Source organism: Lagenorhynchus albirostris, chromosome 18 (genome assembly GCF_949774975.1).
Source record: "Lagenorhynchus albirostris chromosome 18, mLagAlb1.1, whole genome shotgun sequence".
Lineage (NCBI taxonomy): Eukaryota > Metazoa > Chordata > Mammalia > Artiodactyla > Delphinidae > Lagenorhynchus > Lagenorhynchus albirostris.
Genome location: NC_083112.1, coordinates 19,220,429 through 19,245,865, shown reverse-complemented (window position 1 = coordinate 19,245,865; position 25,437 = coordinate 19,220,429). Strand labels below are relative to the sequence as shown.

At 37.9% G+C, this 25,437-nt stretch overlaps 1 protein-coding gene across 3 annotated transcripts in view; it reads right to left on the bottom strand.

Moving 5' to 3' along the window:
- Window positions 1-25,101, bottom strand: part of SUCLA2 (succinate-CoA ligase ADP-forming subunit beta) — a 49,029-nt gene extending 23,928 nt beyond the window's left edge. For all 3 annotated transcript variants that reach the window (XR_009536774.1, XR_009536775.1, XM_060129173.1), the window contains exons 1-4: window positions 24,946-25,101; window positions 17,518-17,698; window positions 8,092-8,191; window positions 7,736-7,898 (exon numbers count right to left, since the gene is read on the bottom strand). Coding sequence is in view for 1 of the 3 variants with exons in the window: in XM_060129173.1 (XP_059985156.1) it covers window positions 7,736-7,898; window positions 8,092-8,191; window positions 17,518-17,698; window positions 24,946-25,035 (534 nt within the window). In the remaining 2 variants the exon portion in view is untranslated. The remainder of the gene's footprint in view (window positions 1-7,735; window positions 7,899-8,091; window positions 8,192-17,517; window positions 17,699-24,945) is intronic.
- Window positions 25,102-25,437: the final 336 nt, after the last annotated feature.

Here is a 25,437-nt window from a genome sequence, read left to right as displayed (position 1 = left end):
ACATAATAAAGGCCACAGATGAAAAGCCTACAACCAACATCATATTCAATGGTGAACAACTAAAAGCTTGCCTTCTAAGATTAGGAAAAAGGCAAGGATGCCCATTCTCACCATTTTATCCAATATAGTATTGGAAGTCCTAGCTAGAGCAACCAGACAAGAGAAAGAAACAGAAAGCACCCAAATAGGAAAGGAAGAAATAAAATTACCTCTGTTCACAGATGATATGATCATGCATATACAAAACTCTCAAGAATCCCCCCCAAAACTGGCTAAGAATAAATGAGTTCAGCAAAGTTACAGCACAAAATCAACACACAAATATGCCTTGCATCCCTATACACTGACAATGAACAATCTAAAAAGGAAATTAAGACAATGATCCAATTTATTGATACAATAGAGTCAAAAAGAATAAAATAGTTAGGAATAAACTTAACCAAGGAGACAAAAGACTTGTACACTAAAAACTACAAAACAGTGCTGAATGAAACTGAAGAAGACACAAATAAGTAAACATCCTGTGTTCATGGATTGCAAGACTTAATATTATTAGAATGTTCAATACTACGCAAAGCAATCTACAGATTCCATGCAATCCCTATTAAAATCCTAATGGTATTTTTTCCCCAATACAATCTTTTTTCCACTGTCCATTTTTTTGCAAAAATAGGGGAAAAAATTCCTAAAATTCACATGGAATCTCATAGGACCCTGAATAACCAAAATATCTTGAGAAAGAAAAACAAAGCTGGAGGCCTCTTACTTCCTGATTTCAAAACATATTACAAAGCTATAGTAATCAAAACAGTATGGTTCTGACAATAAAGACAGACCTCAATGGAACAGAATAGAGAACCCAGAAATAAATCCTCATATATATGGTCAAATGGTCTTCCAAAGGTACCAAGGCTACACAATGGGGAAAGGACAGGCTCTTCAACAAATGGTATTAGGGAAACTAGATACCACATGCATAATAATGAAGTTAGACCCTTACCTTATACATATACAAAAATTATCTCAAAATGGATGAAAGACCTAAATGTAAGACCTGAAACTGTAAAACTCCTAGAAAACACAGGGGAAAAGATTCATGACATGGGATTTAGCAATAATTTCTTGAATAAGAGAAAATCACAGGCAACAAAAGCAAACTATACAAATGGGACTGTATCAAACTTAAAAACTTCTACACAGCAGAAGAAACAATCAACAAAAAGGCAACCTAGAGAGTGGGAGAAAATATATGCAAACTGTATGTGAGAGATTAATATTCAGAATATATAAAGAACTACAACTCAACCAGAAAATGAAACAACCCAATTTAAAAATCGGCAAAAGACTTGAATAGACATTTCTCCAAAGGAAATACACATCTTAGCTTAGGATGCTATAACAAAATACCACACTGGGTGGCTTAAACAACAGACATTTATTTCTCACAATTCATGGTTCATACCCATACTAATCTCCTTATCAAATGGTTCTTCAGCCACACCCTTCATAATTATCTTCCAAATAGCTTTCTAGTTTTTTGCAATATAGGCAGGGTGAGAATTTTCCAAACGTTTAAATTCTGATTCCTTTTTGCTTAATAATTCCTTCTTCAATTCATTTCTCTCTTCTCAAGTTTTACTATAAGCAGTAAGGAGAAATGAAGCCACCCCTTCAATACTCTGCTTAGAAATCTCCTCAGCTGGGACTTCCCTTGTGGCACAGTGGTTAAGAATCCACCTGCCAATGCAGGGGATATGGGTTTGAGCCCTGGTCCGGGAAGATCCCATGTGCCGCGGCGCAACTAAGCCCACACTCCAGACCCCGCGAGCCACAACTACTGAGCCTGCACACCACAACTACTGAAGTCTGCGCCCCTAGAGCCAGTGCTCTGCAACAAGAGGAGCCACCGCAATGAGAAGCCTGTGCACCACAATGAAGAGTAGCCCCCACTCGCCGCAACTAGAGAAAGCCCATGCACAGCAACGAAGACCGAAAGCAGCCAAAAATTTAAAAATTAATAAATTTGTTAAAAAAATCTCCTCAGCTAAATATTTAATATCATCACTCCCAAGTTCTACTTTCCACAAAACACTGGAACATGAATACAATTCAGTCAAATTCTTTGCCACTTTACAACAAGGATCATCTTTTTTGCATCATCTGAAGACATGTTCTTCATTTCTGAGACCTCACCAGAATGGTCTTTACCATCCATACTTCTACCAACATTCTGTTCATGATTATTTATATAATCTCGAAGAAGATGGAAGCTTTCTCTGTATCTCTACTTTTTTCTTTCTGAGTCCTCACCAGAATCAACTTTAAAAGTCCTTTCATGGCAATCTCAGCTTTTTCTAGCATGCACCTCAAAACTCTTCCAGTTACACAGTTCCATGACATTGGCAGTTAGGGCTTCAATATATGAATTCTGGGGGAGACATAAACATTCAGTCCATAACAACATACAAATGGCCAACAAGCATGTGAAAGGGTACTCAATATTATTAATCATTGGGGAAATGCATATCAAAACCACAATATAACCTCATACCCATCAGGATAATTTCTGTCAATAATAATAATAGTCTTTGTGAGAAAGTGGAGAAAATGGAACTCTTGTACCCTGTTGGTAGAAATGTAAAATAGTAGACTCACTGTAGAGAACAGTATGGAGGTTCCTCAAAAACTTCAATATATGATCCAGCAATCCTACTTCTGGGTATATATCCAAAAAAACTGAAAACAGAACCTCAAATAGATACTTCCATGCCCATGTTAACTGCAACATTATTCATAATAGCCAAGAGGCAGAAGAAACCTGGATGTCCACCAACAGATGAAAGATAAAGAAAATAATGTACATACATACAGTGGAATATTATTCAGCCTTTAAAAGTAAAGAAATCTTGACATATGCTACAACATAGATGAACCTTGAGGACATTATGATAAGCAAAATAAATCAATCGCAAAAAGACAAATACTGCATGATTCCACTGATATGAGGTATCTAAAATAATCAAAATCTTACAAACAGAAAGAATGGTGGTTGCCAGGAGTTGAAGGAAGGGATAAAGGGGAAGGTGTTTTTCAATGGATACGGAGTTTCAGTTTCACAAGATGGAAAATGTCCTTGATCTGTTGTACAACAATATGCACAAAGTTAACATTATTGTACTGTACACATAAAAGCTGTTAAAGATAGTAAATTTCATATTCTATGTTTTGACCACAATTTAAAAAATAAATACAACTCGACTAGAAACTCAGTGGGCTTTTGTGGTTGCCAATATTCTGTGTATTGTCACATATCAATATGTCAGGAGGGTGACACATCCCTGAAGCAAATGGAAACTTTATGCTTGGGACTCTCCCAGACCTTGCCCTATGCATCATCTGTCCATTTTGCTGGTTCTGATTTGTATCCTTTGGCAATAGTAAAACTGTAATCACAAGTGTAGTATTTTCCTAAGTTCTGTGAGTCATTCTAGCAAATTATGAAACCTGAGGGGTACTAGGAATTCCCAAACTTGTTGCCAGCTCGTCAGAAGTGAGGGTGACCTGGGGACCCCCAACCTTGAGGCTGATGTCTGAAGTGAGGGCACTTATGTGGAGGACTGTGCCCTTAACCTGTGAAGTCTGGCTCAATTCTGGTTACTTGGTGTCAGAGCTCACTGCAACAAACACAAAAAATATTTAATAGAAGAATTCATTGTGCATTTCTGAGACTAAAGAAGAGAACAATGGCAAGCTTAAGTCAAGGGAAATGTTTGAAATTAAAGTCTAATTTTTACTTTCTGTATAAACTTCAAATGAAAAGGTATTCTTCATTTTCCCCTAGAAAGGCAATTCAAAATTATAAGCTTTTAAAGAGATCTAAAGAGAGAGGAAAACACTCAGATTTAAAAAGAATCTATCAACTAGTATCATGCTATTAAAGTAAAATATAGATAAATGAATCTACTGTCATGCTACTGAAGTAAAATATAAGTAAATTAATCTACAGATAACCCCCAATACAATTTTATTCAACTGAAAAGGTAGAATCAACAAACTTTTAAAGTATTTGAACATTTTATTCTAGTTTTACTGTCCTTTTCTTTTCATATCTACTGATAAGAGAAGTGAAGAGCCACATAAAAGGCAGCACTACTGGGGGAAAAACGTTTCTCACTAAAGTAATGATTAGATCTCCAACAGTTCGCTATAAGTTAGAGAAAAGTCTAAAAAAAAATACATATGAAATAATAAATATATAAAAGAAAGTGAACAAATTCTCTTTGTACTAATTCCCTGACTAACTAGAAAGAAACCCCAAAATTTATAGCCAATTAGTCAGAAGAAAGCTTACATAGGTAAATAAAATAGAGATCAGTTAAAACAATGACTGTAGTTTTGCATATGATCATGACTGCTGAATGAACTGGTGCTTCTGTTTAAATGATTTGGTTTTAACTTTTAAATCTTAGTAATAAGCTTTCAGAACAATTTAAGTTCTAGCAAAGAACTGTAATTTCAAATAAATTAATAATGCTATTTTCACCTTCTTAACCTAAATTCCTCTTTTCTTGTTGGTCTTACAAAAGGTTTTGCCTTAAAATGGATTTGAATTTAAAATCATATGACAAAGAGGCCACTTAAAATAAGTATCTCTTTTTAAGAAAAGTATGGAAAATAAAATTTGGAATTCTCACGGCACATTTTATATTTAATCCAAGCAAAGTAAAAAACTGACACAGTTAAACGTACCATTCATTTACAGCAGATTGCAATGTTTTACTAGGAAAATAAAGCAGCAAATGTGATTTGTTAAATCAGATTTGTCTCAGTCCAGAAGTTCCCAACAGGCACTGGGAAAATGTTAAGAAATCTGATTTTTTAAAAGTACCAAAACACAGAATAGGAATTTAAATTGATTTTTTTTTTTGGCATGTCAACCCCATGGTACATATCTGCCCAGGCTTCCTGATGCAATACATACAAAGAATACCAGTAGAGTTTATGATTCATCTTCTGAAAACAGATAAGCAACAAAAGCAATTTTTAAAGATCAGTTAAGTCCTCGACTTCCCTGGTGGCGCAGTTGTTAAGAATCCGCCTGCCAATTCAGGGGACACGGGTTCGAGCCCTGGTCCGGGAAGATCCCACATGCCACAGAGCAACTAAGCCCATGCGCCACAACTACTGAGCCCGCGTACCATACGTGCTCTTCAACAAGAGAAGCCACCGCAATGAGAAGCCCACACACGGCAACAAAGAGTAGCCCCCGCTCACTGCAACTAGAGAAAGCCTGCACACAGCAACCAAGACCCAACGCAGCCAAAAATAAATAGGTTTTTTTTTAAGCCCACATATTAAAATAAAAAAAGATCAGTTAAGTCCTAAGCATATGACTTTAGTTCAATCAAAATGGGCTTTTCTTTTTAAATAGCCGACTTATTTTTTGTCGTTTAACAGGAACCTGTCCAGAGGGAATCCCAAAATAGTTCTTTTTACCCCAAAAGTAACACCAACAACTCCACATTGGCCTAATATGATAGCATCAAAGCACATTATAATGTCTTTGGCCAGATAGTTCAACTAGTACTACTGAATTTTTAGCATGAATTATTACAACTATATATTACTGGTGCAAATGAAATAAAAACATTTTTCCTTAATAAGACTCAGAGTTCTCCAATAATTCAAGTTCTTAAAATCAAATTTGACCATTTTTCATAGTGCTTTAACATATCTTTAATACAATATATTCACTGTGTTATATTCATATCTTTAATAACACATATTCAGTTTGCTACATTTATTCTAATCAAGATGAGCTACTCTATCCAATATTACAGGACTCATATCTCAAACTGTCCAGGCACATACACCTTGTTCCTGGCTATAACAGAAAGTAAAAACATTAACAACTAACAAAATGACAGATGTTGATATATAACATCAATGAAAAGGAAAAGAAAATGTAGTGAAACTAAATGAATTTGTAAAAACATAATTTTTGCAAATATTTGTAATATATAAGGTTATTGTCATGGGATTTCTAAAGTAACTTACAAAACTAAATTCTATCACATAAAGAAACCTACAGAGGTAAAGACATCACTTACAAACAAAACAATGTTCTTTAATCTTATATTCTGAGTGGGTTTTTACTACCATCTAGTGTTATACCTTAAAAAATACTTTCTTATAAAAATTCAAAGTTACAAAAGATATTTTATAATATCACTCAAACATTACAAGAAAATGAACTGTAAAAAAAAATCACAATATGGAAAATAGCTATTTTTAAAAAAGCTATTTTATATAAGAAAACATTTTCATGACCCCTTAAAATTTTTGTTACATTACTAATTACGTAATTAGTGATGTTCTACATCAAATCCTGACTAGGGCTACCAAATATGTACCCAGCCTGCTTCAAAAGACAAGCTAGTTACTACACAGATTCAGCTCATAAAAGTTAACCAATGCACTCAAAAAGCCAGATAATTACACCATAAAATCACTGTCAATGCCCTTTCCAAGCCCTAGGTCTATGAAGGAATTTTCTCTTCATGTGATGCCTTAAGTTCATTGCTAGCATTCTAAGTTCCATAAAGAGAGCAGAGCAGAATAAGGTTATGCTCCTTAGAAGCATACTGTTTCCTATTGAATGCTATCCTTGAACTTACCAAGTATCAAATCCTCTTGTGAAACAAACCGCAAACTATCAAAAATACGAAGAGGTTGAAAAAGAAAAAGATGAAGCCAGGGATACACATTCTCTTAGTGGTTCCAGAGACTTTCTCTTTGGTTAGAATATCTTACTGTGCTAGAAATTATTTTCTCAGTCTATGGAATCTAAAGGTGAATCAGAAATGATTTAAGCTGCTCTTAGCAAATTAACAATTTGGAAATTCTGTGGATTTTATTTCAGCATGGTTTTGCCTACAGTTTTTTTTTTTTTTTAACATCTTTATTGGGGTATAATTGCTTTACAATGGTGTGTTAGTTTCTGCTTTATAACAAAGTGAATCAGTCATACATAAACATATGTTCCCATATGTCTTCCCTGTTGCGTCTCCCTCCCTCCCACCCTCCCCATCCCACCCCTCCAGGCTGTCACAAAGCACCGAGCCAATATCCCTGTGCCATGCGGCTGCTTCCCACTAGCTATCTACCTTACTGCGTTTGTTAGTGTGTATATGCCCATGACTCTCTCTCGCCCTGTCACAGCTCACCCTTCCCCCTCCCCATAACCTCAAGTCCGTTCTCTAAGAGGTCTGCGTCTTTATTCCTGCTTTACCCCTAGGTTTTTCATGACATTTTTTTTTTCTTAAATTCCATATATATGTGTTAGCATACGGTATTTGTCTCTCTCTTTCTGACTTACTTCACTCTGTATGACAGACTCTAGGTCTATCCACCTCACTACAAATAGCTCAATTTCGTTTCTTTTTATGGCTGAGTAATATTCCATTGTATATATGTGCCACATCTTCTTTATCCATTCATCCGATGACGGGCATTGCCTACAGTTTTTATTACCACAATATTATAGTATTAAGTCTGATGGCATTAATCATGTTGGTTTTTAAAAATGACATAAAAATATTGTTCCCATGACATATACAAATAGATTATGGACCATACCTTTTTAACCCTTTCCATACAAATAGAAATAATAATCAACTTTTGAACTTGAATGTAATAAGATCATCCTAAATGTATCATGTCTACAATTACTCACTTGAAATGACCTTTCCATTGTAATAGCAAAGTAGTATTCTCTCCTGGGATATCTTCGCTCACAAACCAATACTTGATTGCATATTCTGCCCTTTTCTCCTGTTTGCTTGGTAAACAACTTTCTCCCAATCATCTGTGAGGAAACAGCTTTTGCTTCTTCTGGACTAAAATAAGAAAAAGAACTCAAACTCTTTTCTCCTCCAACTGAGAAAAATAAAAGCACATGACAGCCAAAATCTTACCTCATCTAATATTTAAATCTCAGTATTTATATCAATTCAATAATAAGGGGCATCTTTTACAAATATACATTGTTTTCTTTAATAATGGTGTCTATATGTGTAAAACATAACTTACGAGAAAACTATCTTCACTCCCCCTTTGAGGCCACTTTCAAATGTTCCTTTTCCTCTACCACCAGCTAAAACTTGTGCCTTTATCACAACATCTTTTGAACCTAGAAGAAAAACACTTCTATTAGATACAAAGCATGGAGCAGCATGCAACACACAATATTTTGTTATTAAAAATACATATTAAGCAGTGTTATTAAATGTAGTAAAGTCTCATTTACCCACAATGTCAAAAAAGGAGGCATTCCATGTATATATATTTTCTAGATTAGAACACTAAAACATTCACCACCTAAAGACCCACAAACTTAAAAAAATGAGCCACTCATATTAAGCCATGTCTTAAAGCATACTGAAAATAATTTTACCTTTCCCTGATACTTTAAATATCTAGTACTTTGCAAGGTACTAAAAGTACAAAATTGAGGGTCAAATGTCTTCCTAACAATTTCTTCCCTCTACTGATACGTAAACTTACTACACTATGACAATTTGAGTTATAAATGCTGCTTTGAGTAGAAATGTACCATGACTTTCAGGGAAAGTGCCACTATTGATACCAATTCACATTGTCTCACTAACAGAAAGTCCTGCTAATATACATTCTTGAGCTGTACTGTTGTGAGAGGACTATCAGGAGTTAAGGTATGTTTATCAAAAGATTCTAGAATGTTACACTTCTAAGTCTTTAAAACATTTTTTAAGAAATACTCTGAATTTTTCTTCTTTAACAGGTAAGCTGGTCTCTCTCTTTTCTTCCCCTTTCTAACATGCTGAAGAAAATTACCAAACTAGCTGTTTAAGCCTAGGTACTACTCTTCATGACCCAGAGCAATACATCTTAGAGGGGCATTCTGTCTCCCAAGACAGGCAGAATTTCAAAGCCTCCTCATGTCGCTTCTCATGGTATTTTGCCCATACTAGCAGTGTAACACCAATATTACATTATGAAAAACAATTAAACTTTGAGGTCAGGGTTAAGGACATTGTCTTATTCGTTGTATCCCTAGCACAAAGCAGTTCCTGGGATATAACCACACTCCATAAATGTGTATCTGAATAGGCTAAAGATGGGAATTCTACTACTGGGGAAAGGCCACTCTCTAATGCACATATACCAAGCTGAACGAGAGCTGATCAAGGAGGTAACAAATAGTTTGTGATCAAACAAATAAGAAATGACCAAAAGTTAACACTTAAACAATTACTACAAAACGTTTAGAAAATTAATGATATAAATGTGTCCACACTGGAAATGTACACTTAAGTCAGAAGACAGCCCTATGAATCAGTCCAGGCAGTTTCTTTTAAAAAAAAACCCTCTTTCTCATACTCCACATCCATTCAGTCACGAAATCATAGTGGTTCCACCTTCAGAATGTATCTAGAATCTTGACCACTCTTCATCACCTCCATTTTAGGCCCTGGTCCTAGCCACCATTACATCTCACCTAGATTACCCTTGTCCCCAAAAGAATATTCTCAAAGCAGCAGCCAAAGTGCGCATATAACTCCTCTACTTAAAACCTTGCACTGAATGCCCACTTCACTCAGAGTTAAAGCCACAGTCCCTACAATGGCCTCAAGGCCCTGTGTAATCCCCCAGCACCCTTGCCCTTTGTATCATGACCTCTTCATTGTTCACCCCACACCAGCAACTCTAATCTTCCTGTTCCTGGGCATGTCCCTCCCTTCCTTTAGGACTTGGCACTGATGTTCCCTCTCTCCCTGAATACTCTTCATCCAGGTATCTGTTTGGGAAAGGTCCTCATTCCCTTCCAGTTTTTCTTTAAGTCTAACTTGTCCATGAGACTTACCCTGATCACCCTACTTAACACTACCAACTGCCCACCCATGACCAATCCCCCTTAGCCCGCTCATTTTTTTCCACAGAGGTCACCACCTTCGAATCATAACATATAATCTTCCCATGTTTATCATTTTTGTTTTGCTCCCCCACTAAAATATAGACTCCAGGAGGGCAGAATCTTTGTTATGTTCATTGATGTTTGCAAGGTCCTGGGAGGGTTCCTAGCACATAATATTTTCTGAATGATAAATAAAAGAACATTTAGAAATCAAGAGAATTCTTATGAATCTAGATCTTCCACTGCTCTTGAGAAACACAGAACTGGAAATCCTGGGCCCTGCAACTGGAACTGACCGCAAGTGCCTTGTTACACAAGACATCATTTCAATTTGCCATAGTCCCCACCATTCCCAAGTGCCACAACTAATATCAGATGAAGATTAGAGAAAGTTTAGAAATTTCCTTAAAAGTAACAATAATTTTCTTACTGAGAAGACAACAAGTAGTCTCAGGGACTATGGCAAATTAGAGAGTTCATGCCCGAACTAAAAGGAGCAGCCACTAGTCATTCTACCTGCTTCTGGTTACCTGTCAAGTCAGTTTTCTAGTACTTCAGCAATATTCATTTATCTCCAAAAAGGATACCTATAATCCAAACAGTGTAAATGTAATGTAAAAATGGACAACAGTTAAACTGGTGCTCTGCTGGGCTAAATTCAAACATTCCTATTAATTAAGCTAGGAACTTAACATACTGAGCTATTAAGTAAGAGTAATGAAGCTCTATTTTTTCAAAAACATTTTATAAGAAGAAGGCTCTTCCCTAAAGCGTCAATTTTCTTTTTTTAAGAAAATAAACTCCGTAAGGACACAGATGATTCTTCAAAAATTCCTTCTAAAAAAGCCCTTCACGGGGACTTCCCTGGTGGTCCACCCTGGCCAGGGAACCAGATCCCGCATGCATGCCGCAACTAAGAGTTCACATGCCATAACTAAGAAGTCCATGTGCTTCAACTAAGACCTGACACAGCCTAAATAAATAAATAAATAAATTTTTTTAAAATAAAATAAAAAAGACCTTCACAACAAAAGAAAAACAAAAAAAAGTAATGACATACAATCTCATCAACTATCAAGACAGGGAGAAGAATTAGAAGATAAATCTGAGGACAACTGACTAAAACAAAGATTTTATTCAATTCCATTAATTCAGTCAACAGTTACATCTACATACCAGACACTGCACTGGAGTTGTAGATACAACGATGAGCAAATCAGTCTTGCTAGATTTCGCCCTTTGCTCTAGCCAGACAAGATCATTTATGGATCCCAAGATTGTCTTTAAAATATATTCACCATCCCTCCTAGCTTTAGTCATTCACAAATGTTGTAAGTATTCCTCATTTACAGTCATCTAATAAAACACTGGAAAAAGGAAAAAGAAGGCAAAGTCCTACTGTATGCCATTAGAAATCTCCCTCTGGGCTGACATTCATTAATCGACACCCTCTGCATGTTTATTCACCCAGAGAGAAATTCTATGTTAACTATACTAGAATCCAAACTATATTTCCACAGTCAATAGGGAAATCATAAGAACTCTGCCAAATGCCTTACTGAAATCATATTTTCTTGTAACTACAAGAAGGAGGTGGGAATCTGCTCTTAGAACTGACCCCAAATTATAACTACTTCATTTCTCTGTGCTTAACAACCATCCCTTTGATAATCCATTCCAGAAACGTCTCCATGATCTTCCAGCTCATCAACCTTCATTTGTGGACTCATATAGTCTTTTAAAATATTGGAATTAGATTTCTTTCTAACCATTCTTCCATCCCTAAGTTCAGTTATTCACAGCAGGTAAAACTTGCCTCCAGGACAGTGTTTTCCAACTTTTGTCACGTTATGACACACACAGAAAATGACAGAATTTGTAGGGAATCCTGGGGAAAGAGGTCAGAGCTATTTTGGGAGGAATTACCAGCTATAGGGCTCAGTGGCCCCAGTCTCCATGTTAACTCAGCTTCTCTTGCCACCCACAACGACAAGCAATAGTTTGTCACACCTGTAATGCATTTATGCCCTAGTATATTGCTTGATGAGATAAGACTTTTTAAATAAATGGGAATTAACATTTTATGAATTTTGCAGTAACTGAGAAGCAAAAATTAGCCAAAGTCAGCACTGGGAATTGCTAGCTAGATGGAAAAAACCAGGTATATTTCTAGGGCACCTCATATCACACCCTGTGCAATTATATCCCATAATCAATATCTTCTGATATTAATGACTCACCACAAAAAAAAAACAACTGGCTCAACATCCTCAAAGTAGCTAGGAATACAGCTTTTAAAAAGTAGTATTTCTGCTCCTCTAGATTTAAAGGTCCTTAATTAGTCACTAATCCCACTCCCATACTACAATCATCATTTGCAGCCTTCTTTGACAAAGACACACTTTCTAGATAAACAAGATACATTCTGTTCCAAGGAGCTGAAAATCAGAGCTGCCTATCTGCTCCTTACTACTTGTAAGTCCTGGTTCCAGAGAACTTGCCAGAAATACTCACAGTTACAGTATATCCTATATATATTAACTATTCCTTTTTCTACAGCTAAAAATCATTAAAGATTTTTACAATGAGTAAAGAAATCAAGAAACTGGCATCTGAATAAATCCTACTCATTTTATGAAAAAGTTTGTACACAAATTATTTTTTTCTGACAAAATAGTGAAATTTGACTAAATGAGAAAACATGGAAAACTAATTAAGAAAACCAATTATAATAATTTGGAAATAAAAAAAGAAATACTAGCTTTCACTGACTTCATTAAATCAGGCCCTTTAATCAGTGGTATGAAAAACAGTTTATGCCTTCAGCATTATTAAGAAGGAAAGAACTGGTAAACAAAATATGCATCACTCAAGAGATTAAACTAACAAAATAAAAGAACAAAGTCAAGGGTCTGAAATTCATCCTTAAGGATAGAAGGGTAGGATAAGAAAACCTTATACTTTCTCAATTACATTTCCAAATTTTCCTTCTTATTTAGCTGGGTCTTCTTTAGAAATTAACATTTAGGTGATATGTATAAGATTGAATCTCAAGAAGGTAGTTAATAAAGTGCCTTTGCAAGAAATACTACAGAAATACAATCATGAGTTTTCTTAAAGTCTTGACCCTTAAGAGCCTCTAACATAGATAGAATTTTAAAGGTTAAAATGAGGTACATCTTTTACCATGGACAAGTTCAAACTACAAGACACCATTAATTAACAAAAATTTCAGCAAAAGTAGTATGAATTTACATAAGGCTTTTGCTGAATAAAAAGAAGCTTGCTTGTAATCTGAATAAAAAGAATTGTTTTCCTAAGCTTTTGACAAAATTCAACACCCATTTATGAAAAAAACCCTCCAGAAAGTAGGCATAGAGGGAACTTACCTCAACATAGTAAAGGCCATATATGACAAACCCACAGCCAACATCATTCTCAATGGTGAAAAACTGTAACCATTTCCTCTAACATCAGGAACAAGACAAGGTTGTCCACTCCCACCACTATTGTTCAACATAGCTTTGGAAGTTTTAGCCACAGCAGAGAAGAAAAACAAATAAAAGGAATACAAATCGGAAAAGGAGAAGTAAAGCTGTCACTGTGTGCAGATGACATGGTACTATACATAGAGAACCCTAAAGATGCTACCAGAAAACTACTAGAGCTAATCAATGAATTTGGTAAAGTAGCAGGATACAAAATTAATGCCCAGAAATCTCTTGCATTCCTATACAATAATGATGAATAATGTGAAAGTGAAATTAAGGAACACTCCCATTTACCACTGCAACAAAAAGAATAAAATACCAAGGAATAAACCTACCTAAGGAGACAAAAGACCTGTATGCAGAGAACTATAAGACACTGATGAAAGAAATTAAAGATGATACAAATAGATGGAGAGATATACCATGTTCTTGGACTGGAAGAATCAACATTGTGAAAATGACTATACTACCCAAGCAATCTACAGATTCAATGCAATCCCTATCAAACCACCAATAGCATTTTTCACAGAACTAGAACAAAAAATTTCACAATTTGTATGGAAACACAAAAGACCCCGAATAGCCAAAGCAATCTTGAGAAAGAAAAACAGAGCTGCAGGAATCAGGCTCCCAGACTTCAGACTATACTACAAAGCTACAGTAATCGAGACAGTATGGTACTGGCACAAAAACAGAAATATAGATCAATGGAACAGGATAGAAAGCCCAGAGATACCCCCCCCACACACACACACACACGGTCACCTTATCTTTGATAAAGGAGACAAGAATATACAATGGAGAAAAGACAGCCTCTTCAATACGTGGTGCTGGGAAAACTGGACAGCTACGAGTAAAAGAATGAAATTAGAACACTCCCTAACACCATACACAAAAATAAACTAAAAATGGATTAAAGACCTAAATGTAAGGCCAGATACTATAAAACTCTTTGAGGAAAACATAGGCAGAACACTCTATGACATAAATCACAGCAAGATCGTTTTGACCCACCTCCTAGAGGAATGGAAATAAAAACAAAAATAAACAAATGGGACATAATGAAACTTAAAAGCTTTTACACAGCAAAGGAAAACATAAACAAGATGAAAAGACAACCCTCAAAATGGGAGAAAATATTTGCAAATGAATCAACTGACAAAGGATTAATCTCCAAAATTTACAAGAAGCTCATGCAGCTCAATATCAAAAAAACAAACAACCCAATCCAAAAATGGGCAGAAGACCTAAATAGACATTTCTCCAAAGAAGATATACAGATTGCCAACAAACACATGAAAGGATGCTCAACATCACTAATCACTAGAGAAATGCAAATCGAAACTACAATGAGGTATCAACTCACACCGGTCAGAATGGTCATCATCAAAAAATCTACAAACAATAAATGCTGGCGAGGGTGTGGAGAAAATGGAACCCTCTTGCACTGTTGGTGCGAATGTAAATTGATACAGCCACTATGGAGAACAGTATGGAGGTTCCTTATAAAAGTAAAAACAGAACTACCATACGACCCAGCAATCCCACTACTGGGCATATACCCTGAGAAAACCATAATTCAAAATGAGTCATGTACCACAATGTTCATTGCAGTACTACTTAAACAGCCAGGACATGGAAGCAACCTAAGTGTCCATCGACAGATGAATGGATAAAGAAGATGTAGCACATATATACAATGGAATACTACTCAGCCATAAAAAGAAACGAAACTGAGTTATTTGTAGTGAGGTGGATGGACCTAGAGACTGTCATACCGAGTGAATTACGTCAGAAAGAGAAAAACAAATCCCATATGCTAACACATATATATGGCATCTTAAAAAAAATGGTTCTGAAGAACCTAGGGGCAGGACAGGAATAAAGATATAGACAATGGACTTGAGGACACGGGGAGGGGGAAGGGTAAGCTGGGACGAAGTGAGATAGTGGCATGGACATATATACACTACCAAATGTAAAACAGACAGGTAGTGGGAAGTGGCCATATAGCACAGGGGGATCAGCTCGGTGCTTTGTGACCACCTACAGGGGTGGGATAGGGAGAATGGGAGGGAGACACAAGAGGGAGGAGATATGGGGATATATGTATATGTATAGCTGATTCACTTTGTTATAAAGCAGAAACTAACATACCATTGTAAAGCAATTATACTCCAATAAAGATGTTAAATAAATTAAGTAAGTAAGTAAGTATGTATACGCCCTTCAAGCCAGCAGTTTCACTCCTGGGATTCTGTACTAAATAAATAAAACCATCAGTCCTTAAAAAAAAAAAAAATTGTTTCTCTGATTAACAATAAACAAAACTGTAAATTAAAAATCATGCTTCCTTGACATATTTACACTACCAAATGTAAAACAGATAGCTAGTGGGAAGCAGCTGCATCACACAGGGAGAACTGCTCAGTGCTTTGTGACCACCTAGAGTGGTGGGATAGGGAGGGTGGGAGGGAGATGCAAGAGGGAGGGGTATGGGGATATATGTATACATATAGCTGATTCACTTTGTTATACAGCAGAAACTAACACAACATTGTAAAGCAATTATACTCCAGTAAAGATGTTTAAAAAAAAAATCATGCTTCCAAGTCAAGGAAATCAAGGCTACCTCATTCAAAAACATATCATATAATATATGACAACTTTCTGATCTTCTACATGCTCTCACTTTTGAAAGAAAAACCCATTGTAGAAACAAGTAAGTACAAATAGAGATGAAGACTTTTACAATTTTAAACAGTTTAAAATGTTCCACATCTTTCTTGAAAAACTAATAAAAGTCTCCACCAAAGCACATTTAAAACCATATTAATCAAATGTACATACAAAAGAGATTAATTTTGGTAATCTACATAAAATTGGTGGGATTTTAAATACTACTACGAAGAAAATGCAGTGTATAGCTATTACATTACTCATTATCATGTTCTCTTATTAAATCCTTAAAAATATAAAGTGAAGCATACTTTCCAAACTCAAAATTTATTTTTTAATTAAAAGATTAATATAAATTCAAATTAACAAAACCTATTGTTTCTGTTATCAATAAAATAATCTAATAAACATAGGCAACTATTTAATTCATTTAACGATATTAACATTTATTGATTACCTAAGTGTCAGGCCCTCTTCTAAGAGGTTGGGATATATCAGTGAACAAAATAAGACAAACAAACCCTGCTCTTATAGAGCTTACATTCTAATGCTCAACTTCTTTTTTCGCCCTTCTGGCTCTCTATTTTTCATGTCCAAAAAAAAAGACGGGAGAAATACTGGACCTCTCTTTACAATCGCATATACAGGTAAGATTTTCTGTCACCATTTCCCTGAAGAATCATCACAGCCAGAATTTTCTTCCCCATAGTTGTAACTAAAAACAGGACTTCATAAGTCAGAAAGAGAAAGACAAATACCGTATGCTAACACACATATATGGAATTTAAGAAAAAAAAAATGTCATGAAGAACCTAGGGGTAAGGCAGGAATAAAGACACAGATCTACTAGAGAATGGACTTGAGGATATGGGGAGGGGGAAGGGTAAGCTGTGACAAAGCGAGAGGCATGGACATATATACACTACCAAACGTAAGGTAGATAGCTAGTGGGAAGCAGCCGCATAGCGGAGATCAGCTCGGTGCTTTGTGACCGCCTGGAGGGGTGGGATAGGGAGGGTGGGAGGGAGGGAGACACAAGAGGGAAGAGATATGGGAACATATGTATATGTATAACTGATTCACTTTGTTATAAAGCAGAAACTAACACACCATTGTAAAGCAATTATACTCCAATAAAGATGTAAAAAAAAAACAGGACTTCAGCTTCCTGAAGCTTTGATTCTTAAGTTATCAGCACTACGGGGCGCAGAATAATCTCATAATAATTTTAGAATGCCAAAAATCATAAGTTCTACCTTCTCTTTTACGTTAATAAAACTTATTTTTTAAATATAAAATAAAAGCCAAAAGTTGTTATTAAACCAAAAGTAAAGTTCATATCTTATCAAATATCCCATGTCAAGATGGCATAAGTTTTTCTTAATTTAGTACCTAATTTTTTGGCAATTGCATAAGCCTCATCTGGTGACTTAGCCACGTGTCCTTTGGGAATGGAGACGCCAGCTTCTTGCAACAATTCCATACTCAGGTATTCATGTAGTGAGAGATTCCTTTGCTGTTGCTGCTGTATTTGGAGTCCATGGTTGTTAAATAATCCAGAACTTCCCAGAACCTAGAGAAATTAGGGACATATTTATACAGAGAGTGATTTAGCAGTAATTCTTGTTAAAAACACCTTCTCAAAATACTTTAGAGTACTCCGTTCTTCAAAACTATAACAAAATTGTTATATTAAGATATCAAAATATAATATTCAGAGTAAATTACAACATAAAACTAAGAGCTAATCTACTAGCTAATATCAAATGTTACCCTTGTAGTTTTAACTATTTCCTCATCACCTCTAGTCCTTATCTTTTATTTGAGCTTTACTACCGTATCTCTAATGATCTACAGAGCATTTCTACCTCAATGCCAAATTTCGCAGATCTAAAACCAATCTCCTATTTCCACCAAATCAAAAATCCTTCCCATCTTTCTTCTCTCCACCCTTCCTCCGGCACCTAACAAATTGCCTGACACCAGAGATAACTGAATGATTTGGTAGCATTAAGCTTTCATGCATTCAAAGCTCAAACCCCTACTTCATCTGTAGTGCACATTGTGGTGTGCTGCCCAGATCCTCCCTTGGGACCAAGGCATTCATAGCCCAGCTGCTGGGAGTGTTGGCAGCTGACAGGTCTCAGCTGAGTCCCCTCACTGGAGCCTCCCTGACTTAAGTCATACCTCCTTTCCCACTGTCAGCCTGCAGCCAATGACTGGCCAATGAGGGTTAAGGGAAGGATGTAAAGACCTGGCACCTCAGCCCAATTTGGGACAATTCAGGACCATCCTAGCTGCAGACCTTCCATAGGAAGAGCAGAGGTCCCCAATGCACTGCACCACAGTTCTATGACTCCCTCTATTCAGTCCTCCTTCCTTCACTCTCCCGCAGTTGTTGATCCAGAGATCACTTTCTAGTAAACTTCCTCCATGAAACTCTCCATCTAATAGTCTGCAAATTACAGCTCAGAGAACCAATCTGCAACATCATCTTTAATGCATTCCTTCTAAATGATTCCTTTAACTGGTGTCTCCTTTACAAACCCAGTTCAGGTGTATGTCCTTCACAACTGGACTGCGAAAGCTTCCAAGAAAGAAATGCCCTACAAACTTCCCTTTTTCAATCTACGTAGAACATTCATTCATTCAAAAACTTACTGAGCACCTAGACACTGGAAATATTGAGGTGAACCCAACAAAACCCTTGCACCTAAAGCTTACAATCTAGTGTGTATTTGTGTGTCGGGGGGAGGAGGAGGCAGAGACAATAAACAAAATACATCAAACAGTAGTAGTAAGAGTAAGGAGATAGAAAATAAAAAAATAAGAAGTGCTATTTCATACAGCTGGAGGAGTTTTCTCCACTAAAATATCCCTCAGTAGAGCTGAGTAAGAATTATTTTTTCAAAAAGAAATAAGTAGGAAACAAATAAGGTGTCCCTCTACCAGCTGAATAAGTCACTGATGAAAGACAAATGAGTATGAGAGCTGTCAGCCACCGGTGGCAAGGCCACAACAATGAGAACTATTGAAGGAAGGATGCAATCAGGAAGATCTCTAGCATCTATGGTCGCAAAGCTCCACTAAGTCAGAGCCTAGTCTTAGCCCATCATTAACAACACACAGAAACACCTCCCTCCCTTTTTTCAAACTCCTCAATCCTATCAACTTTATATGGCAATATGTAGAACAAATTAAGTGCTATGAAAGCCTTGGAAAACTGCACTGGAATCACACATTTAAGTGTTATCCACCCATACATTCCCATTATCTCCACACAGAATACAGAATACTGAAACGTTGTACATACGAAACAGTATCATAAAAACTGAATTCAAAGAAATCTTATACAAAACAGTCTGATTCTTAAAGAGAAAAGTCTGCATCAAAATTACCTGGGAATGCCTCTAAAAATGCAGATTCCAGGGTCCCCCTTTCATCTACAAAATCAGAGCCTCTGGACTGGGCCACAAGAAATCTGCACTTGTAAACAGTTATTCAGCTGATTCTTAAGCACGCTACCGTTTGAGAACCACTAGTCTAACAAATCAATCACATAGAATAGCAAGCTATTTCTGATTCATCTGGTAAGCTAAAATCCTGGATAACATTTCTCTTGGGTAGCTCAATTCCCTGATTTAGTTTCACTTTAATATTAAAAACCAACAACTTCCCTAACTTCAGTATACATCTACCTTGTGAAATCTCATTCCTGGGTATATACTCAACAGAAATGAGTGCTTAGTCTACCAAAAGGCATATATAAGAATGCTCATAGCAGGCTTATTCATATAGACAAAAAAATGGAAATGACTCAGTTGCCCATCAATAGAAGAATGGGTAAACTGTAGTATATTAATATAATAGAATACTACAGAGCAAAAAAGAAAAAACCTACTGCTCACAAAACAATGGATTAATCTCACAAATATAATTTTAAGGGAAAGAAGACAGACACAAGAATACATACATATATGATTTCTTTTTATATAGTTCGGACCCAGTCAGAATTAACATACAATGATGGAAGTCAGAATAAGTGGTTACCTTCTGTTGGTGAGTATTGGTAAAGAGAGTGCCTTCTGAGGGCTAAAAACACTGTATGTATATCTTGATCTGAATGGTGGCTACACCATTATGTACATGGACACCTACATAAAAATTAATCTAGCTATCCACTGAAGTTGTACATAAATTATGCACTTTGCTGTACATAAACTATACCTCAAAATAATGAAAATAAGGGGGAAAGGGGGAGTACCTAGCATAAGCTTGACAAAAATAGTCATACACTGAAACATTTTTGAATGCCTATATACCAGACACTACCAGGAACACATAAAGAATGAGGCCAACCACAGAGTTCACAGATGTATAAATAAACAGCTGCAACACATATAAGAGCAATCACAGTCACTAAGTGGCACCTAATTAGCTGGACAGACCAGAAAAAAATACCATAGAGGCCTGATCCTAGTTAAAAAAAAAAAAAAATCTAACATTTATAGAGGACACTTTAGGGACAACTGGGGAAATGTGAATCTGACTTATACACTAGATATAAGTATTTCAGCAATTTTAAATTTCCTAAGTATGATAACTATATTGTGGTTATTTAGGAAAATGTCCTTATTCTTAAGAGACATACACTGAAACATCTAAGGGTGAAGAAGTGCCATGATACCTGCAACTTACTCTCAAACGGTTCAGCAAAAATAAATGAATATAATTTATACATACATACATATGTATATAAATTATATGACTGCATATCATATAATTTTTTTAAAGATAAAGCAAATGTGGCATAAAGTTAAATGTAGGTGAAGGCAATATGGGTGTTCAATGTACTGGCTGGAACATACCTATCAGTTTGAAATTTTTCCAAAAAAGGCTGAGGATAAATCCATGATGCAAAACTCTAAATATAGGGCTTCCCAGGTGGTGCAGTGGTTGAGAGTCTGCCTGCCGATGCAGGGGACACGGGTTCGTGCCCCGGTCCGGGAAGATCCCACATGCCACGGAGCGGCCGGGCCCGTGAGCCATGGCCGCTGAGCCTGCGCGTCCGGAGCCTGTGCTCCGCAACGGGAGAGGCCACGACAGTGAGAGGCCCGCGTACCGCAACAAAAAAAAAAAAAAAAGAAAAAACTCTAAGTATATTTTTATGGTTTCTTTCAGATATCTATATGTATTTTCAAATATCTTTATTTACAAAGAATTAGTAGTACTCATAAGGTATTGCTGATAGCTTTTTATACCACTTTAAAGTTTTTTTTAAATATCTGAAATATTTTGATAATCCTTTCCTTGCACCACTAGAAGTGGTAACTTGAAATATCATCAGCTGTGAATTATGTTGGTAATACAAATCACTGCATAATCACAAAGATTCCCACATTTAAGTATTTTTCTTTCCTGATATTATCACTTAGAAGACTCCTACTGCCAAAAGGCCACAAATTCCTGGCCAAATTCCTACCCCACCACCTATCCAATCACATACCTAGTTTAAATAATACTTAGTCAAAAGTGGAAAAATGTAGTTACTGGGGAGTATGATTCACAACAAACAAGAAGATACCTTAAATTATTTAACCTGAACTATTTTTACCAAATATACACTGGAAAAAAGATACAGAGAAACTAGAAAAGGGTCAGAGAACTAAACAAAACGTTTAAGAGAATTTGCTAAACTCAGTCGGTGACCTTGAACAAGATTCCTTAGGCCCTGCACCTCTATGTCCCCATGTACAAAAGCAAGAGGTTAGACCCAATTTTCACTGCAGCACCATTTACAATAGCCAAGACGTGGAAGCAACCTAAATGTCCATTGAAAGACGAATGGATAAAGAAGATGTGGTACACATATACAGTGAAATACTACTCAGCCATAAAAAAGAATGAAATAATGCCATTTGCAGCAACATGGATGGACCTAAAGATTATCATACTAAGTGAAGTCTGTCAGACAGAAAGAGACAAATACCATATCATATCACTTACATGCGGAATCTAAAAAACAAAATAATTGATACAAATGAACTTATTTACAAAACAGAAACAGACTCACAGACACAGAAAACAAACTTATGGTTACCAAAGGCGAAACGTTGGGGGGGGAGGTGGAGCGATAAATTAGGAGATTGGGATTGACATATACACACTACTATATATAAAATAGATAATCAGGGCTTCCCTGGTGGCGCAGTGGTTGAGAGTCCGCCTGCCGATGCAGGGGACATGGGTTCGTGCCCCGGTCTGGGAGGATCCCACATGCCGCAGAGCGGCTGTGCCGTGAGCCATGGCCGCTGAGCCTGCGCGTCCGGAGCCTGTGCTCCGCAATGGGAGAGGCCACAATGGTGAGAGGCCCGCATACCGCAAAAAAAAAAAAAAAAATAGATAATCAATAAGGACCTACTGTATAGCGCAGGGAACTCTACTCAATATTCTGTAATAACTTGTATGGGAAGAGAGTTTGAAAAAGAATGGATATATGTATAACTGAATCACTTAGCTGTACACCTGAATCTAACACAACACTGTAAATTAACTATACTCCAATATAAGACAAAAATTAAATTTAAAAAAAAGCAAGGGGTTGGACTAAGGTGATTCCAAACTCTAAAGCTATATTACTTAATGTGAGGGTGGAAGAGAAGGTGTTTAAGACAATATATTAGGCATCTCTATATGGAGAGATAAAGACTTTTAAAGGTAAATTTCCAAAAGTATAAAAACAATGTTAAGAATGGAAACATATTTGTTCACCAAAGTCTCATTTTCTAAAAACTAGACAGCCCCCTTTAAGACCCATAAGAGGGAAGTTCAAGGCCAAAAAAAGTATCACTTCTCCTATTAGGAAGCAAACTCACAGAATTCACTAGGTTGAAAGTATGAATAGCTTTAAAAAGAAAAAAAAAAGTCTAAATCAATTCATTTATGACATGTCTGAGGTTACTTCAGAACACAACCTAAAATTCTGGAATTGACTTAGGAAGTTAATCATGCCCTTCCACAAGTTTATCAGTGTCAATGTTGGAAAGAATTAATTCTTATGCTCTAGGAAAAACCGTAGAGCAGATTCAAGCACACAGGTTTTAGAGCCAGACACTTCTGGAATTAAGCCTCAGCTATGACCTCACCTGCTTGGTGACCTAGACCAAATTACTCGTTCTCTTAGCCAAGGTTTCTCCATCAATGATGTGGAAATTAATGACTGACTTACAGTGTTGCTGAAAAGCCTACTGAGAGATTACATGTAAAATGCTTGGCACAGTCCCTGGCCTACAATAAATGCTCCAACTGAGCCCTCCTACAACCAAGTTCCCTTACTGAACTTATGATTAATCTCTCTACCCAAAAGCTTATTCCCTTTCTTGTCCCCTCCAACTTCAATTCTGTGCTAACTGAACACTAATCAACCAGAGTCATATGACTAAAATTGCTGTGTTGATAACATCATTAATGCACTAAAACTGCTATTGCAGATACCATCATTAAAGTACAAACTCAGGTTGTTTCTCCAGGGCAAGATGAGCTAATAGGCCCCCAAGCCATGGACCATTTGGCCAGAGAACCATAAACAGGAGACAATCTGACCCTCTGAAACCAGAATTAAGAAATGTCACAGAAGTTACACAAGCCAATGATTAATCCCAGCTTCTTTGTTCTTCCCCTTTTTTTTTTTTTTGTTTTTGTGGTACGCGGGCCTCTCACTGTTGTGGCCTCTCCCGTTGCGGAGCACAGGCTTCGGACGCACAGGCTCAGCGGCCATGGTTCACGGGCCCAGCCGCTCCGCGGCATGTGGGATCCTCCCGGACCGGGGCACGAACCCGTGTCCCCTGCATCAGCAGGCGGACTCTCAACCACTGCGCCACCAGGGAAGCCCTGTTCTTCCCCTTTAAAAACAACTCCTAACTCAAAGACCAAGTTGTAGTGGATTTGTGTCTTGTCTCACACTCCCTTGCTTGGCGCGCTGCAAATAAACGCTTACTTTGCTGCAAACAACCCCTGACAGTTTGGCTTTCTGTGCCACGGGCACACAAGCCCTTGCTCCGTTACTTACACACTTACACACACACACATCCTGCGTCTATCATAAACACACACACACACATCCTGCGTCTATTATACACACACACACGCACACACCCTGCGTCTATTATACTATATTCCATGCAAAAATGAAGTGCTCCAAAAGACTATCTTATTTCCCCAGTTGGTAAGCTAGTAAACATCATGTCATTACCGCTATTAAACAGAACAGTACACCACTACTTGGCGGAGATGGGAAACTTCCCGGCCTCGTCCCAGAAAAGGCCAGTCAGCAAGCACGGCTGGTTCTGTGAAGCCACTCCTACGTGTGACAGCTTCCAAGAGACACAAAAGTACATCTGAAGGGCATTTTCCCCCTCCCCAAAGAGGAGCCGCGGAAACCTCGGCCCACCGCGCCGGACGCCGGAGCAGCAGGAGAAAGCGTCCGGCCGCCACCTCTCCACACGGAGCCCACCCTGGCTCCCCGCCGCCCCCTCAATAACTGGGTGAGCAGCCCTCGCCAGAATGCTGGAGCTCCTCGCAAACTTAAGCGTGGAACAGAAAAGCGCAAACAAGAGCCCGCTCGCAGTCCTAGCGGGCAGCACTCCCGGGCAAGCCGCCCGCCGGCCCGGCGGGGCACCCCCTGATACCCAATGTCACCGACTGCGGAGTGACCCCGAGCCGGGCCCCGGACCCCCTCACACCTCGCCCACAGGAGCCAGTCCCCCACCTCGCCCTTTCTCCTGCCGACCCCCAAAGCGAGGGCGGGCTGGGCCGCAATACCTGGGCAGCGGCCCGCAGCGCCGTCCGGGACCGGTGGCTCCTAAGGGTGGCGGCAGCCAAGAGCCGGCTGTAGAACATGGAGGCCGCCATTTCTGAGTCCGACCCAGGCTCCTGGGCGCCGCGCGCAGGCGCAGAAGCTCTAGGCGGCTGTCGACGCAGCGGCTCCCGACACGCGGACCGCCCCTGGCCCCGCCCATGGGGCGGAGTCTAGGGTTAACTGCTGCGGCGGCTCGCCCCAGGCAGGCAAAGCAGGAATTGCTCCTGAGAAGCTGGACTTAGCGGCGTAGAGCAAACTTTGACCTTTGTAACTGTTCACCGCAGCCTCAATAAACGACCTTCGGCCATCGCTCAGCAACCTGAAGTTTTCCTAGCGAAATGTAATAGGGAGACGACTAGCGCCACCACCTGTGTGATCTTAAGTTCTCTGAGCCTCAGGTGCCTCATCTCTTTAAGATTCAGAAAATAAGAACTGCATGTCGGTTTTGTGCCAAA